General features: G+C 36.5%; 1 protein-coding gene across 1 annotated transcript in view; it reads right to left on the bottom strand.

Annotated features, from left to right (window-relative positions):
• LOC131957078 (uncharacterized) overlaps positions 1 to 18,198 on the bottom strand; it is a 32,088-nt gene that overhangs the window by 9,757 nt on the left and 4,133 nt on the right. Inside the window, exons 2-7 of the mRNA XM_059321778.1 lie at positions 13,237 to 13,366; positions 12,500 to 12,665; positions 9,674 to 9,755; positions 7,603 to 7,694; positions 6,669 to 6,828; positions 5,384 to 5,484 (exon numbers count right to left, since the gene is read on the bottom strand). Coding sequence (XP_059177761.1) covers positions 5,384 to 5,484; positions 6,669 to 6,828; positions 7,603 to 7,694; positions 9,674 to 9,755; positions 12,500 to 12,665; positions 13,237 to 13,366 — 731 coding nt within the window. The remainder of the gene's footprint in view (positions 1 to 5,383; positions 5,485 to 6,668; positions 6,829 to 7,602; positions 7,695 to 9,673; positions 9,756 to 12,499; positions 12,666 to 13,236; positions 13,367 to 18,198) is intronic.

Genomic DNA, 18,198 nt, shown 5'->3' with positions numbered 1-18,198 from the left:
CCTAAGGGTTCGGTGAATCAGTCTCAGGGGTTCGGTAGACACACACCCGACACACGATCGGATTTTGACAGTGAGAACGATAGAACTAACTATTCGGTGAATACGCATATGAAACTGGTGGGGTTCGGTACCTACAAAACGGTTAAGAACCACTGCTCTAAAGAAACAGTCAACACGATCATGCTGTGCTATAGGAGATAGAGATCAGAATATTCAACAGTGTCTCTTTTTAAAAAAAAAAATTATGCTGGCAGTCATCAAACTCGTGACAGAAGTTGGCGAAAATATGTTATTAAATGCAGAGTTTTATTTCGTTGTATTCGAGAGAAAAATAAGTACTTTATCATTAATCATAGTTCGTGTGATAAAATGTAGCAAAAAAAAAAAAACAACAAAAAAAACAAAAAACAATACGTAATTATTGTAGCTCAGCTGTGTGCTAGCACGCCTTCTTTGCATTCCTTTTTTGTTACAGTGTGTTCGGCCAGAAATTACTGTGTCGTGTGTCGTACGAGCAGAGGTTAATGTGTCGTGTGTCGCACGGTCAGAGGTTAATGTGTCGTGTGTCGTACGGCCAGAGGTTAATGTGTCGTGTGTCGCACGGCAAGAAATACCGTGTCGTGTGTCGTACGGCCAGTGTCGTGTGTCGCTCGGCCAGAAATTACCGTGTCTTGTGTCGTACGGCCAGTGTAGTGTGTCGTACGGTCAGAAGTTACTGTGTCGTGTGTCGCTCGGCCGCCAGAAGTTAATGTGTCGTGTGTCGCGTATATTTATTGCTGTGAATCGGTTACTGGTTAGATCATGTAGGCTAAGACATAAGGCACATATAGACCAGGTTCTAATTAGCTATATAGGCTAGGACATAAGGCACATATAGACCAGGTTCTAATTAGCTATATAGGCTAGGACATAAGGCACATATAGACCAGGTTCTAATTAGCTATATAGGCTAGAGCATTAGGCACATATATACTAGGTTCTAATTAGCCATATAGGCTAGTACACAACGCTAATTTAGACCAGGTATTTGAATGTTAGCCTATATAGGCAGGTACATAATGCACATATAGTTAGCCATAAAACACATTTAGACCAGATTAATCAAATACGTAAATTATGCTAAGGTTGTTTTCATTTGGTTTTATTCTATTCTGTAAGAATGTTTCTCATAGCTCATTGCCAGTTATTTGTTTTATGCATTTCACTTTTTAGGCTTGTTTTTTTTTCAGCTAGTTCAGACAATACATGTGTGATGCTTTTCATTTGTTGTTGACTATTCAATATTACCTTATTTAGCTTTCTATTTATAAACTTGATTTTATCAGGGGAAATAACCTATATCTATTATTCCATGAGTGGTAAAAGCATACAGAGATATATCATTGTAATACAATCAAAAGAAGAATGCTTATTTGTTATTTAACTAATATGCATATTAAAACGTTGCCCGACCTTCTGTTTTATTTGTTAGATAATAGAATATTTTTTTGGCTCTAGTTTATATTTTAAAACGCTAATAGTTTTTAACTCTTAAAGTATTAACTGATGAAAATTTACTTTGTTTAAACTGATCTGGATGCAGGGAGAGGTATTGAGGTTAATTTGTTTTCTCCAAAAAAAAAAAAAAAAAAAAAAAAAAAAAAAAAAAAAAGAAATCAAAAGAAAAAGAAAATTTAAAATAAAAATTGTTTTCTCCAAAATATTATAGGCATTGGGCATCCGTGTAATCCAACGGAAAAGCACAAAAAAATAGCACATCTTACCCCCCCCCCCCCCCCCCCCCCCCCGCATACACACACCTCTGCACATTAACAGCAAGAATAAAGTATAAGTAAAAGATCAATTTTTGACAGTCGTATTGGCTGATGTATTATCCTCGAGAAACTTTCTTATATTCTTTTACTAGCGCTTTGTACAGTAACAAATTATTACTATAACTTGCGTGGATACTAGACAACCCATGTTATCCAAAGGATAACGAACCTTTGAACACACCCCAGATTATATATATATATATATATATATATATATATATATATATATATATATATATATACGAGACGACCCGCGGCGTATTATACGCCGCTATTTAGTTGTTTTATTTTCTACTTTTCAGTAATTCATAATTTGTGAATTCGACAGTACCTACCAATGCTGCCACCTGAATATATTTGCTTTAAAACACTATCTGTAGCTCGTTAAGGACGATACCCCCCCCCCCCCCCCCTCCTCCCCATCCCCCATCCGTGAAAGCAGCCTCCTGTTAGTTACCTCCCCTAAGTTTAAAATCGTTTCAAAATAAATTATCTGCCCCTAATAGCCGTCACTAAACCCGGCTCTTCGATTGTAAACATTTAGCGTGAACCACAGCTCACCAGACCATGTAGACGTCTGTAGACATCATTTAGTCGGTGGTTTAAGTGACAGATACAATTTTCACGTGTCCGAATTTTTAAAACGAGGCCTGTAAAAATCATTGCTAACACAAGTGTCGACGGCCTTTTGATTTCCGATTTAACGAATTTCAATAAAACAATTTTCAATTCTGAAAGTTCCCGACTCTCTCAATTTACAAACATTTTGCTCCCAAACGCCACGACCTCCCTAGAGTCAAGGGTCAAGTTCGGGGGTCAAGTATATTAGCATTAGATTCCTATTCAATGGTGGAAAAAGCAGAATGCAAGAACTCCGACCCGAGCAATTAAGATATGTAATTACAAACGTAAGATTTTGTCGGCAAGCATGTAATGATATGTGTAATGTGAATGTTACGATATGTAAGTAATATAGAAGATACTTGATATAATATCCGCCTAATAGCCAAGGTGTAAGCAACGGATAACTGATGTAAGCAGATGGTAAAGACTAGATGTAATGTAAGCAGATGTTAATAGACAAGATGTACGCAATTAGTAAAAGACACGATGTAAATAGATGATAAACAATAGACACAGTGTAAGCAAATGGAAAAATATGATACAATGGTGATAGACTATATGTAAGAAAACGGTAATTAACTAGATTTAAGCAAGAATTGTTAGTCGTATTTCAAGCAAGGCCCAGGTATCTTGGTTCAAGGAATTTATTATGGACCAAAGAAATCTTCAAGTCAACCAGAGTAACTCGTAATATTGGCGTACCCAACCTTGTCCAACGGCAAGACGGATCCGAACTGTTTGTCGCTACAATCTCCGTTGATTGGGTTATCAACAGACGTTGAAGGCAGATATCAATTAACTGCACGGACAAAGTGGTAAACATACTGGTAGGGGGGGGGGGGGGGGAAGGGGGGGAGGGGTCACTGCGTTCAAATCAATATGAGTAGACACTGATGTATCGGTTAGATGCAGAAAGTGGCGATGGTTATTCCGTCATCGGTTAAACGGTTATCGGTTATTCGAAATTTTATGTATGTTGCAAAAAACGTAAATGTTCTGGTCTTTCAGTATTATAAAGCTTCTAATGTGACGCACATACTTTTTATTTCTATATCATGGTCCAGTAGTCAACTTGTGACTGTCGTAATGGTACGTCGTGTGGTTTCTTACTTAATATTTTAACCTTTTCATACAATGTCAAGCAAAAATAGGAAGCGGTTGGGCGAATAAGTACAATATTGATTCACGTGGATAACGGAACTTGATGGGAGAGTACTAACAGCAGATTTGCTAGTTGAGCAATTCTAGTCTAGCACCGGCAAACTTTAGAGAACACTTCCTTAAGCTGCATGGAGATGGTAAATACAAGAACACAAAGTTCGCTCAATGCATGGTGAAACAGTGCATTTCTGAACGTGTCTGAAAGGCAACAGCAGAAGTCACACTGATTTGCTGTAAACATTCATTCTTATGTTTTTGTTTTGGTGTGATACTTGTATTTTAACGGTTTTGTTGTTTGAATACAGTGATTTTGATGCATGGTTCATTTTGTGCACCAGTAAAAGTATGTAGGTCTACCTATGTTTTGAATTTTAAAAAAAATCTGATTTTAGTTTTCCTTTTACGGAGGGTTCGGTGAATGCGATTATGAAGCTGATGGGGTTCGGTACCTCCAAACAGGTTAACAACCACTGGCCTATGTAAATTAAAACTGATATTTTGTTTACAAAAAAAAAAAAAAAAAAAAAAAAAAACATATAACCTTCAAACTTATTGAATATGCAAACTTATGCGAATCGTTGTTCAAAACAATTGAAATGAAACAAAACTTTGTCTACAACTTAACAAGAAATTAACCAGTTATACGAAACTGCGTCTGCAATACATAAACTGAAATTATGCGAAACTGTGTCTAAAAGAAATAAACCAATAGAAATTATGCGAAACTATTTCTAAAAGAAATAAACCAACAGGAATTATGCGAAACCACGGCTAAGAGTACACATTTATTCACCTGTCGTCTGGCCATGCTCCCCACAAAACATTGTGTTTGTTTGAAACACAATTTTAAAAAAAAAATCACCAAATTTATTTCCCGCTGGTCAGATGACAGAGACACGAGACTGTCGTAGGGAACAACTACACGCCGCGCCATCTTTGTTTATGTGTTGAGTTAAAATGGAAATCTGCCGGTTCGATGAAAGCTGTTTTAGGAGAATTAAAATGCTAATTTTTTTTTCCTTTTAAATTAAGAATGTGAGGTGTTCTGGCGAAAGGAAACGAACCATGCAAAAGTAAGATCGATATGAAATACGACGAAATAAAAACATGTACAGTTGAATCAGTTTACCGGGGCGAAACAAATAATTTTTTAACATTTTTTTTTCCAGTCGAGTTTTAATGTTTAAATAGTAACAGCTGATGATATTTAATTTTTTTACAAGATGTTTGGGTGTTAATTAAGTATTGATATAGATAAGCTGAGTCAATTAGAAGCCCGGACATCACTATATTCCAATTGTGTTTGTCATTCCTACAAATGAACGCTCAATTTAGTCCTAAATGTAGGATTTGTCATTTATTTTCAGTTGTCATAGATCAGTCTAGATGGGTATATAGAGACATACTGGCATATTTACAGTATGACATTACATTATAATCGCTTCGTTTACATGTATTTGACATCCCTGTGAATGCTAATTAATTTTAACGTGAGCCGGAGAGATTCAACGGTCAACCCCCCCCCCCCCCCCCCCCGCATCCCCACCTCTTGTCTGATTCTAAAATTAAATTAAAGGCTGTAACTATAAATTAAATGAATTAAAAAAAATTATATATATATATATGTACATATATATATATATATATATATATATATATATATATATATATATATATATATATATATATATATATATATATATATATATATATATATATATATATATATATATATATATATATATATAAATTTATGTACATAACTATTCACAAAATGAACTTACCTTAAAGTCTGATTAGGAACAGCCGCTATGTTTTCAAAATCTTCTTTCTGATCGACTTCCCTAGCAAATTTCAGGGTGAAACAATTGTCGTTGCCGGTCACCTGCAAGTGAGACAACTCGTGTTTGATCCAATATAAAGGGAGACAACTAATGTTTGACCTAACATAAGGGAGACAAGAAATATTTTTTTTCAGCCTCCGGTCCCGAAACCCCAAGACAAAAAAGTCGACTAACTCCTGCGTAAATAGGATAACTCGCGGAACGTGAGGAGTTAAGGGCCGTGACCACAGCTGGTGCTAGGGGCTTGTGGGATATGATGGATGGTTGGGGCATGGTGCTACAACCAATATCGCCCCCGCAGCTACCCCAACTCCCCCCCCCCCCCCCCAGATGCAAGTATTTGCCACAGTGACTGTGTTGGTAACTGCACGGCGTGTGTTGGTATGCCGTGTCACATGTTAATGCTTGTGTTGTTTAACGTAACACACTATAGAGCTCATAGTACCCATTGTTCACCAAAACTAGATTGATCCATTATTTGATGAATTTTTTAACTTGAATAAAAATAAGTCTTTGGAATTAGAATTTATTCCATGACGGATCAAAACACTGAATAATTGTCTTCAGTTATTTTTTGTAAATTAAAAAAAAAATTAATTTTCCCAGACCGTGACACACAATATGTTAAGTTTTGTCTTTGTCTCTAAAGCTGTTGTTTGACAAAGTCAGAGAACGGTCTATTACATGAGCATACATTTGAACGTCGCTTATACATTATGCGTATATGTGAATGTGTGTTTTACATGCACGTTGATGGTTGCATGCTGTATATAATATGGTGACTCTAATAAAAACAACCCTGTGCAGAAACTATGCAATGTTCTCACAAGTTTCACATCCGCACATATTCATCACATACTATTCTCCTCCCCCACAAATACCTCACACATTCCACCCCCCACCAATACCTCACACATTCCACAACCCCACAAATACATCACACATTCCACACCCCCACAAATACCTCACACATTCCTCCCCCCACACAATACCTCACACATTCCACACCCCCACAAATACCTCACACATTCCACACACCCACAAATACCTCACACATTCCACACCCCCACAAATACCTCACACATTCCACACCCCCACAAATACCTCACACATTCCACACCCCCACAAATACCTCACACAGACTTAACACGTATCACACCCTCACACTCCCCACATGTCCCACACCCACTCCCACAACCATCACACCCAATGTCCCCACACCTACCCTCGACTGACGCCGGACCGGATTCCGACCCAACCCTCCGGCTAAACTTTCCGTTGGGCTGTCTTGGGAGTCTTGTCGAATCAAGGTCACCGTGCCCAAGGTCACGCTTCCGAAATCTCCAAGTCCAGAATCCCGGCGGCCAAACGGATCTTTAGACATCCTGGAGATTGGAAACAGGATTAACTCAGGCAGCGTTAGGTAAACATGGGGGACAACTCTAAACAATAGTCGGGTTAAGGTCCTTGGTTTTTTTTTTAAAGAAAGAAATAGTCGTAAAAATTGACATTGTATACACATTGTAGAATTTTAATACAACATGTTCAATTAAAAATGGACATTTTAATAAATAAACACATACCTAAATTCTAGATCCAACACTTACCTAAATTCTAGACCCAACACTTACCTAAATTTTAGATCCAACACTTACCTAAATTCTAGACCCAACACTTACCTAAATTTTAGATCCAACACTTACCTAAATTCTAGACCCAACACTTACCTAAATTCTAGATCCAACACTTACCTAAATTCTAGATCCAACACTTACCTAAATTCTAGACCCAACACTTACCTAAATTCTAGACCTAACACATACCTAAATTCTAGACCCAACACTTACCTAAATTCTAGACCCAACTCTTACTTAAATTCTAGATCCAACACTTACCTAAATTCTAGACCCAACACTTACCTAAATTCTAGACCCAACACTTACCTAAATTCTAGACCCAACACTTACCTAAATTCTAGACCCAACACTTACCTAAATTCTAGACCCAACACTTACCTAAATTCTAGATCCAACACTTACCTAAATTCTAGACCTAACACATACCTAAATTCTAGACCCAACACTTACCTAAATTTTAGATCCAACACTTATCTAAATTCTAGACCCAACACTTACCTAAATTCTAGACACAACACTTACCTAAATTCTGGATCCGAATCTCTGCGAGAAAACGGATCCGAATCGGAACCTTCTGGGTCGGCTATCTGAGCCAGGGCTGCTTCTAGGCCATCCTGCGAGAGTTAACAAAGGGGTCAAATTTAGGGATCAAAACAAAGGGGTCAAATTTAGGGATCAAAACAAAGGGGTCAAATTTAGGGATCAAAACAAAGGGGTCAAATTTAGGGATCAAAGCATAGGGGGGTCTAAACATTGGGGGAAGGGGACTTTAGAGGGGTCGAAACATAGGGGTCAAATTTAGGGATCAACGCATAGGGGGGTCTAAACATGGGGGGGGGGGGGGGGACTTTAGGGGGTCAAAACATAGGGGTCAAAATATTGTGTTCAAAATAGTGAGGTGAAACGTATAGTTAAAATAAAAAAAAAGGTTGAGAAGAACGGGGGTCAATACATTGTTGTCTTAACGTGGGGGTTAAATAATTGGCGAAACAACATCAGTACACCTGACTAGTGTACACTATAACCATAACAGGTGAAACAACATCAGTACACCTGGCTAGTGTACACTGTAACCATAACTGGTGAAACAACATCAGTACACATAGCTAGTGTACACTGTAACCATAACTGGTGAAACAACATCAGTACACATAGCTAGTGTACACTGTAACCATAACAGGTGAAACAACATCAGTACACATAGCTAGTGTACATCATAACCTAGCGTACAGTCGCGAGCAAGCTGCACAAGTAGTGCACCATCACTGCACAGTTGAGGGTGGGGCGGGTGTTAGCAATACTGTCGTTCATCAATGACACATACATCACTTGACATACGTTAACTTACGGCAACTGGGCACTAGAACCTTCACTAATAGCAAACTTGTTCGAATATCATTTGTGTGTTACAACATACACAAAGCAAAGTACATACATAATCTACACAATACTTAGTTGCACCTCAAGGCGGAGGCGGCGGGGTCCGCACTGGGTGACACCAGTTAGAGGGTGACATGATTTAAAGGGTGACACGATTAAAAGGTGACACAACTTAGAAGGTGACACCCAATGTACGCATCGCAAAATAAATTAACAGCACAATGATTTATCTTGTCCAACAACACAGCTACAGTTTAAAATTCTGGAATTAGGGGGGGGGGGGGGGAAGAAAGGTGACCCTTTGAGTTACTGCATCAGTAGACACCACTGAAAGTACCTCATGACATACAGTCTCAAATGCTGTGCGGACGTAAAATGTGCACTACGTTACCGGATGCTACGTCATTTAAAATGGCCAGGTCCTTTTGTAATGGGCTGCGAGTGTTAGTTTGCCCTCTTGCCTAAAACTGTGCCGAGAGTGTGTTAAAAACTACAACTCGAATAAAGAAACAAATGTTTTCATTCCGCCTGATCACTAAAACAAAACAAAGTTCCGTGCTAAAGATCAATTGCAGCAATCTTGAAGAATTTTGTTTTTCACTTTAAAAATATCAGCTGTAATTGAAACTTAAAAACCCCAATATTAATCAAATACTAGCACGCATCAGCAAGTCAAATCATTGCACTGCTCGCTATTTTTTTAATACTGTTTTGTATAAAAAAGTAGTCCCTGAAAATGTCAGCAATGTGTAATCTAAGGCTTAATTTTGGCTTATAAAGCATTACAGATTTTTATTAACAATGTAAGTAAAATATAAAAATAAGGATTTGTGAAACCACATGATTTCTACGCTATACGCAGGCCTATAAACCCATCAAATTCTAAAGGAGCAAATAAAGACATATTTATACCTCTTAATAAACGTGTTTTTATGACAACTAGAAATACGAGCTATTTCTAGTCCTAGTAGCATTTAATAATTAATGAGTTTAGAAGTAGCTAAAATATATAATTGAAAAAAAAAAAGAAGATGATACGGTGGTGTTAATTTGCATTATTATGGACTAGAGCTTAGTTTTAAAGTTATCTTTATTAACACAAGTTAATTAATGCTCATCAAGATTATGTGACAAGTATTTAAAAAAAAAGTAATTAATTAACCCCTGAAACTGGTGAAAATAAAAGGGAGATGATTCATAGTTAAAAACGTACCTGTTTCAGCCAGTTATTTCCCTTCTTTTTCAGCGCTTTCTTCCGCTTGAGTTTTCTTTCCAGCTCGCTGGGCGACTTGTTTCTGTTGAGGAAGGGAGATAACGCCGATCACAACAATCGCTTGTCTGCCCTTGTTAAACATGTTTGCAAAAACACGGGGTAGTTATGGGCGTACATGTATACAAATATTGTTCCATCATCGAGGCAACTGAACAAATACATCAGTTATTGGAGGTTTGTGTTTGGTAATGTTTCCATACCGGGGAGAAATACATAAACTAGTTTTATTAAAGGGAAGTTAAAAAATTGAGTTTTGTTGAAACTTGAAAGAAATATTCAGAGAAGATGATATGGATTGTTTTGGGTTTCTGTTAATTCAGATGTACGTTACGTACGTGATACGGTTTGTAGTTTGGTTTTTTTCGGAAACATTTACTTTTTTATAGGATTCTATGTAATGTTAGTTAAAACGGAGTGTTTAGGTTAGGGGCAGGGTTGGAGCTAGGGTTGGGGTTAGGGCTAGGGCTAGGGTTAGGGCTAGGGCTAGGGTTAGGGACAAGGTTAGGGCTAGGGCTAGTTTATGGTTAAGGAAGGTGTGGGTAAAGCATGATGGACACATCGGCTGCTAGATTTTTGCAGAACATAAGTTGTGGGTTAGACATTGAAATGCACTATGATTACAAGATCAAAATGTATGGTTCAATAACGTTCGGGGCCCTTTGCTATAGCCAGGTCAGCCCTACTGTTAATCCTGGGTTAAGTTTGTAAAAATGTTAAGAAATAGCTGTTAAACATTATTTGAGGGGAATGTTAGTATATGTTTGATAACAATAATGCACTTCGTTTGATTATTATAAAGGTTAGTGTTATGTTAAGGCTAATTAATGTAATTATTGTAATTGCCGTCTTAGGCTATCGGCAATCAAACCAAACATATTTAATTACAAATCAATTAAATTAACTGTCATTTCATTAACTTTTTTATATCTATTTCCCGCGGCCAAAACAAAAACAAAACAAAACTAGCGTGCTTTTGTCTACCTGCCACACGCATGCAATCAATAGCGTCTCATTAATTATTAATTAGAATCAGCACATGTTAGCGTGTTAAACACATGGTGTAAGGTGTGAGGTGTGTGTAAGTTGTAAACAACCTAGACCCTAATAACCCAGCTGTGAGAACCGCTAAATGGACGGGCATAGCCGAGGTGCATAGGGCATGGAAGGGGCACCGACAGGGCATGCAAGGGACCTAGGCGGGGCATGGAATAGGTATTGATGGGGCATGCACGGGACAGGTACGGGGCATAGACGGGGTATGGATGTATGGGCGGATCGTGGAATGGGCATGGAGTAGGTATGGATGTATGGGCGGATCGTGGAATGGGCATGGAATTGGTATAGTCTGGGTATGGACGGGGTATGGATGTATGGGCCATGGAATGGGGTTATAGAATGGGTATGGAAAGGGCATGGAAGGGGCATGAAAGGGGCATGAAAGGGGCATGAACATAACACAGAAGAACATTGACGGTGTTTGGACCTGATATTCACGCAGCAGCCGGGCATAATTGGGCATGGACGGGCATGGATGGGCATGAACGTGGCGTGTTTCACCGAATTGACTTGGAGATTGCATCTAATGCAAACACTGCAGACTTACAAACATTTTAAATATATTTATTAGCAAAATTTTCAATTCCCCCGCTTATTTTCAAGAGTTAATTTAGAAGATATTTCAAAAATATTTTCAGTAAATATTTCACTGCTAAAAAAGAAAAAGAGAAAGCTTTAAAATGTTCTTAATTTGAAAACTTTTTTTTTTAATTTGATCACTTCGGTTAAGTGATTAAGTCATTAGCTTAGCCTAAAGATTTAAACTATATTTCTAAAGTCTCTCACAAGAACTAGTTTTGAGTTGTAATCTCAGGTTTTCGAATTTACTTTACTTAAGTACCTTTTGCTACCATAGACGTCAAAGTTGATTATTGATGTATCAATCAAAAGTCCCAAAAGGTCGGATACCAACGATTTAATCCTGAACACTTTAATCGATACAAAAATGCTGAACTTCTACATTGAACAGGGATGTAGGAAACTCAATTTTTTTAATGCACTATTGGTTGTAAATATAGTAACTTTGGAGAAAAATGTAATTAATTCAATAAAATATTTTGGTTTAAGAGTGATTAGTTTAATAATTTGATAATTAAGAGAACAACAATTTAAACTTAACATACAGAGGATATGCTATTAATTTCATGAGCAGATCAAAAAAATGTATGTGGTATACCCGGGATTTAGATGGCTCATGATCCAAGGTCTTAGTAAGTTAAATAGTTTTTAAAAATTGTATTTCAAGTTATATTACTTTTTAAAATTCAAAACTCATTAGAACGTCGAATAATACCTTTAAATAATCTCAGTGCAGTTTAATTAATGCACAGATGCATTATTTAAGCCAAGAAACAATGGTCCGTATTTTCTAAAACACATTAACTTTTAAAAAGTTGTAATTAATAAAGTCCACCCCTTAATTAATTAAACGAGTTAAGCGAGGAAGTAAAGGTCCTTAGGTCATTGACATCGTGCTGTGAACCGACCTGAACTTTGAGTTGGTTTGATAAAGTTAGGTCGTAGACCTCATGACCTTTCAGTGCCATGAACTTTTAGTTGTGTTAAAGTTAGGTCATAGACCTCATGACCTTGCACTGACCTGAATTTGGAGTTGTGTTAAAGTTAGGTCAAAGACCTGATGACCTTGCACTGACCTGAACTTGGAGTTGTGTTAAAGTTAGGTCATAGACCTGATGACCTTGCACTGACCTGAACTTGGAGTTGTGTTTGACAAAGAGCCCGTCCACCTGATCCTCGCTGAGGTTGTGGGGTGTGTCTGGAGTGTCGCTGAGGTTGTGGGGTGTGTCTGGGGTGTCGCTGTCACTCTCACCTTCGTTCGATAGCGACGTCACAGGTGCTTTAACTACTGGCCCACCTGGTTTGTGGAAGATAGAGGGCGTTCTGATTAGCACACACATACACACACGTACACATACACACACGTACATACGCACACACGTACGCACACGCACACATTATATATATACATGTGTGTGTGTGTTTGCGTGTGTGGTTGTATACCTTAAAATAAATGCTCTAATTTGCAAGTTGTATGATATGACTAAAAAACAAATAAACAATTTATTACCCCCCTCCCTAACATGTACCTGCCTGGATTCGAACTCAGTATTCTAATTAACAAAGTGTTAGAGTTGGTCGGTACAACTATATCTAGTGGGGGGGGGGGGGTACAACACTTTGGATCAGGTATGGGGATGTAGTTTACTAGTAGAACTGAGAATATAATACACAAAAAATATCAATAGAATATCAATGGTATATCAATGGTATAGTTCCAAGGGGGATTAAACAAGAGCATATTGTGTGGGTAGCAATTAAAATATATTATAGGAGGGTGGGGATTAAGCCCACCCCACATTTGTGGTTGTGGTGGGGGTCGACATGTGGTGAAAAGAGATTGGGGTGTGTTAATGAAACCAACTCACGTTTTTTAAGACTGTCCAGTACGAGATGTCCATTGTATTCGGGCTGCTTGTGGATGTCAAGGTCACATGGTCGACATAGCAACAAAGGGAGGTCACCGTTTCCCTCCATACATTGTGGGTGGTGGCAGACCTGAAGCAGAAATAGAAAATTGATAGCAGACGTATATATATATATATATATATATATATATATATATATATATATATATATATATATATATATATATATATATATATATATATACATTGTATGGCAGATCTGAAGCAGAAATATAAACATTGTATGGTACTCATGAAGTAAAAATATACATATAAACATGAATACGATTTCTGAACAGATCTTGTTTTTTATATTTGTGTATGTAGTCTATGACTGAATGAATGGATGTACATGTATAGGATTTATTGTGTGCTGACATTACTAGCATGTTATAAGGAATATAGAAATGCCACAATGCATGTACAAAAATAACCATTTACGACACAGATTTGGATCCAATCGATAAAGTAAGACAAAACAAGACACTCTATATGTTAGGTTTTGGTTATAGAACACCAGCAGGTTTTAACTAGTCATAAGGTTTACCCTAACAGTAACCCCTATAATAACATAAACCACACAATAGCTTCTAACACAAAAGGTTTCACCTAATGCATTTAGTGCACATGTAATCAGCCTTAACGATATGAGTTGTTGTTCTATGGATCTGTGTTCTACATACATGCGATGTCATGTTATACTATCCTGTGACAATTTTAAGAAGTACTGTATTTAAAAAATATACTATCCTGCGGTATATCAAATGTTATACTATCCTGCGGTATATCAAATGTTATACTATCCTGCGACCAGTTTAAGTAAGATTAACGTTATATGAAGTGTTATACTAGCCTGTGTTGTGTGTTTTACAATATGTGGAGAAGGATAAACACGTGGCTAAATCTTTTCAAGTCAGGACTGAGAGACAGATATTCTGTTCGTCGGGAGGGAGGGATCGTATGCAGGGGTTATGAAGAGGGGTTTAAGGAGGGGTCGTGAAAAGGGTCGGGGTGGGGTATCAAGAAATATGTCGTGATGAGGGGGGTCGGATGAGGGGTCGGTATGCGTTGCCGTGAGGAGTCATGGGGTCATGGGTGCGAAGACTAGTGGTCAACTTGAGAAAAGAAGATTTGAGTAGGTCCATTATCAATAAAAACAAAGTTTAGTATGGGCAGTCTTGACAAGAGCAACAATATAGTTACTACACTAGAAAAAAACCCTGAGTTCAGTAAAGTGAAACATAAATAGATTTTAGTTCATGAACATTTGAACAAAGAAAATATTTTAGAGCGGACAAACTTATGTGTTGTGTTGTTTACGTGTTTTTCCAGTTAACTGCGCATGTCTAGATTGTTATCAAATCAGTCGATACGTTTAATTGTGAGTAGATTGAGGATCGATTGGACTATGTTGGATCTAATCCTTGTGTCATTCAATTCACGCTAATCAGCCTGATTACACGGGATCATCATCTTCTCCATTGTGTTGTTGGACGGGATTCCATCCAACACAAGTGTATCATGTCAACATGTTATGTGTCATATCACCCTTAGACTTCAGCCCGCCCCACTGTCTAGTATTGCTGACATACAATGTGTGCATCCAAGAACAAACTACAAGCCAGCAGTTGTTTGATATTTGTGTTTTCTCCCCTAGACGGGTTTCTGTCCCCAGGTAACGAGCCTCATCTGCCCAGGGATATATTTTCCAATAAATTTAGCGGCAAATATAACTAAATTTGGCGGAAAATGTAACTAAATTTAGCGGCAAATATAACTAAATTTGGCGGCAAATATAACTAAATTTGGCGGCAAATGTAACTTAATTTGGCGGCAAATGTAACTAAATTTGGCGGCAAATATAACTAAATTTGGCGTCAAATATAACTAAATTTGGCGGCAAATATTACTAAATTTGGCGGCAAATGTAACTAAATTTGGCGGCAAACATAACTAAATTTGGCGGCAAATGTAACAAAATTTGGCGGCAAATATAACTAAATTTGGCGGCAAATGTAACTAAATTTGGCGGCAAATGTAACTAAATTTGGCGGCAAATGTAACTAAATTTGGCGGCAAATGTAACTAAATTTGGCGGCAAATGTAACTAAATTTGGCGGCAAATGTAACTACATTTAGCGGCAAACATGACTACATTCACCAATTTTATAACGTGCTGTCATGGTAAACATGACTACATATAAAACGTTAAAACATAACTTAATTAGCAATGTTAAATAGTAAACGTTTATAAATTTAATTTAGCTAATAGCATCAAGGTATAATAATTGTTTATTAAAGTGTCGTAAATTTTGTTGTACGTTCAAGCATCAATTAATGAAACGATATTCGTTAGCAGATATAAGACTTAAAATAATAATTACATTTTTATCAATTACCTAAATACATAATTATGGAATGTTGATTAGTATACAGTTTTATAAGCTAGAAATACAAAAACATTTTCTAGACACGATTCCCAGATTTTCTATTTTCGATTTTATAAGAATAACTTGTTCTAGTAAATACTATTTTTGTTAAAAGCATCCAGTTTTATCTTACAAATCTATTTATGTTCTTTACCAGTAATAAAAAAAAATGCACATTTACACACGGTAACTTCGAGCAGTTGAATTAATATCTCAAGAAAATGTTTTACCACAGGGGCAGTTGAATTAATATCTCAAGAAAATGTTTTACCACAGGGGCAGTTGAATTAATATCTCAAGAAAATGTTTTACCACAGGGGCAGTTGAATTAATATCTCAAGAAATTTTTTTACCACAGGGGCAGTTGAATTAATATCTCAAGAAAATTTTTTACCACAGGGGCAGTTGAATTAATATCTCAAGAAATTTTTTTACCACAGGGGCAGTTGAATTAATATCTCAAGAAAATTTTTTACCACAGGGGCAGTTGAATTAATATCTCAAGAAAATTTTTTACCACAGGGGCAGTTGAATTAATATCTCAAGAAATTTTTTTACCACAGGGGCAGTTGAATTAATATCTCAAGAAAATTTTTTACCACAGGGGCAGTTGAATTAATATCTCAAGAAAATTTTTTACCACAGGGGCAGTTGAATTAATATCTCAAGAAATTTTTTTACCACAGGGGCAGTTGAATTAATATCTCAAGAAAATTTTTTACCACAGGAGCAGTTGAATTAATATCTCAAGAAATTTTTTTACCACAGGGGCAGTTGAATTAATATCTCAAGAAAATTTTTTACCACAGGGGCAGTTGAATTAATATCTCAAGAAATTTTTTTACCACAGGGGCAGTTGAATTAATATCTCAAGAAAATTTTTTACCACAGGGGCAGTTGAATTAATATCTCAAGAAAATTTTTTACCACAGGGGCAGTTGAATTAATATCTCAAGAAAATTTTTTACCACAGGGGCAGTTGAATTAATATCTCAAGAAAATTTTTTACCACAGGGGCAGTTGAATTAATATCTCAAGAAAATTTTTTACCACAGGGGCAGTTGAATTAATATCTCAAGAAAATTTTTTACCACAGGGGCAGTTGAATTAATATCTCAAGAACATTTTTTACCACAGGGGCAGTTGAATTAATATCTCAAGAAATTTTTTTACCACAGGGGCAGTTGAATTAATATCTCAAGAAAATTTTTTACCACAGGGGCAGTTGAATTAATATCTCAAGAAATTTTTTTACCACAGGGGCAGTTGAATTAATATCTCAAGAAAATTTTTTACCACAGGAGCAGTTGAATTAATATCTCAAGAAATTTTTTTACCACAGGGGCAGTTGAATTAATATCTCAAGAAAATTTTTTACCACAGGGGCAGTTGAATTAATATCTCAAGAAAATTTTTTACCACAGGGGCAGTTGAATTAATATCTCAAGAAAATTTTTTACCACAGGGGCAGTTGAATTAATATCTCAAGAAAATTTTTTACCACAGGGGCAGTTGAATTAATATCTCAAGAAATTTTTTTACCACAGGGGCAGTTGAATTAATATCTCAAGAAAATTTTTTACCACAGGGGCAGTTGAATTAATATCTCAAGAAATTTTTTTACCACAGGGGCAGTTGAATTAATATCTCAAGAAAATTTTTTACCACAGGGGCAGTTGAATTAATATCTCAAGAAAATTTTTTACCACAGGGGCAGTTGAATTAATATCTCAAGAAAATTTTTTACCACAGGGGCAGTTGAATTAATATCTCAAGAACATTTTTTACCACAGGGGCAGTTGAATTAATATCTCAAGAAATTTTTTTACCACAGGGGCAGTTGAATTAATATCTCAAGAAAATTTTTTACCACAGGGGCAGTTGAATTAATATCTCAAGAAATTTTTTTACCACAGGGGCAGTTGAATTAATATCTCAAGAAAATTTTTTACCACAGGAGCAGTTGAATTAATATCTCAAGAAATTTTTTTACCACAGGGGCAGTTGAATTAATATCTCAAGAAAATTTTTTACCACAGGGGCAGTTGAATTAATATCTCAAGAAAATTTTTTACCACAGGGGCAGTTGAATTAATATCTCAAGAAAATTTTTTACCACAGGGGCAGTTGAATTAATATCTCAAGAAAATTTTTTACCACAGGGGCAGTTGAATTAATATCTCAAGAAAATTTTTTACCACAGGGGCAGTTGAATTAATATCTCAAGAAATTTTTTTACCACAGGGGCAGTTGAATTAATATCTCAAGAAAATTTTTTACCACAGGGGCAGTTGAATTAATATCTCAAGAAAATGTTTTACCACAGGGGCAGTTGAATTAATATCTCAAGAACATTTTTTACCACAGGGGCAGTTGAATTAATATCTCAAGAAATTTTTTTACCACAGGGGCAGTTGAATTAATATCTCAAGAAAATTTTTTACCACAGGAGCAGTTGAATTAATATCTCAAGAAATTTTTTTACCACAGGGGC

This window comes from Physella acuta, unplaced genomic scaffold (assembly GCF_028476545.2).
Source record: "Physella acuta isolate Inbredline_101_S28 unplaced genomic scaffold, ASM2847654v3 ptg001204l, whole genome shotgun sequence".
NCBI classification, from domain to species: domain Eukaryota; kingdom Metazoa; phylum Mollusca; class Gastropoda; family Physidae; genus Physella; species Physella acuta.
This window is presented reverse-complemented; position numbering and strand designations above follow the sequence as displayed.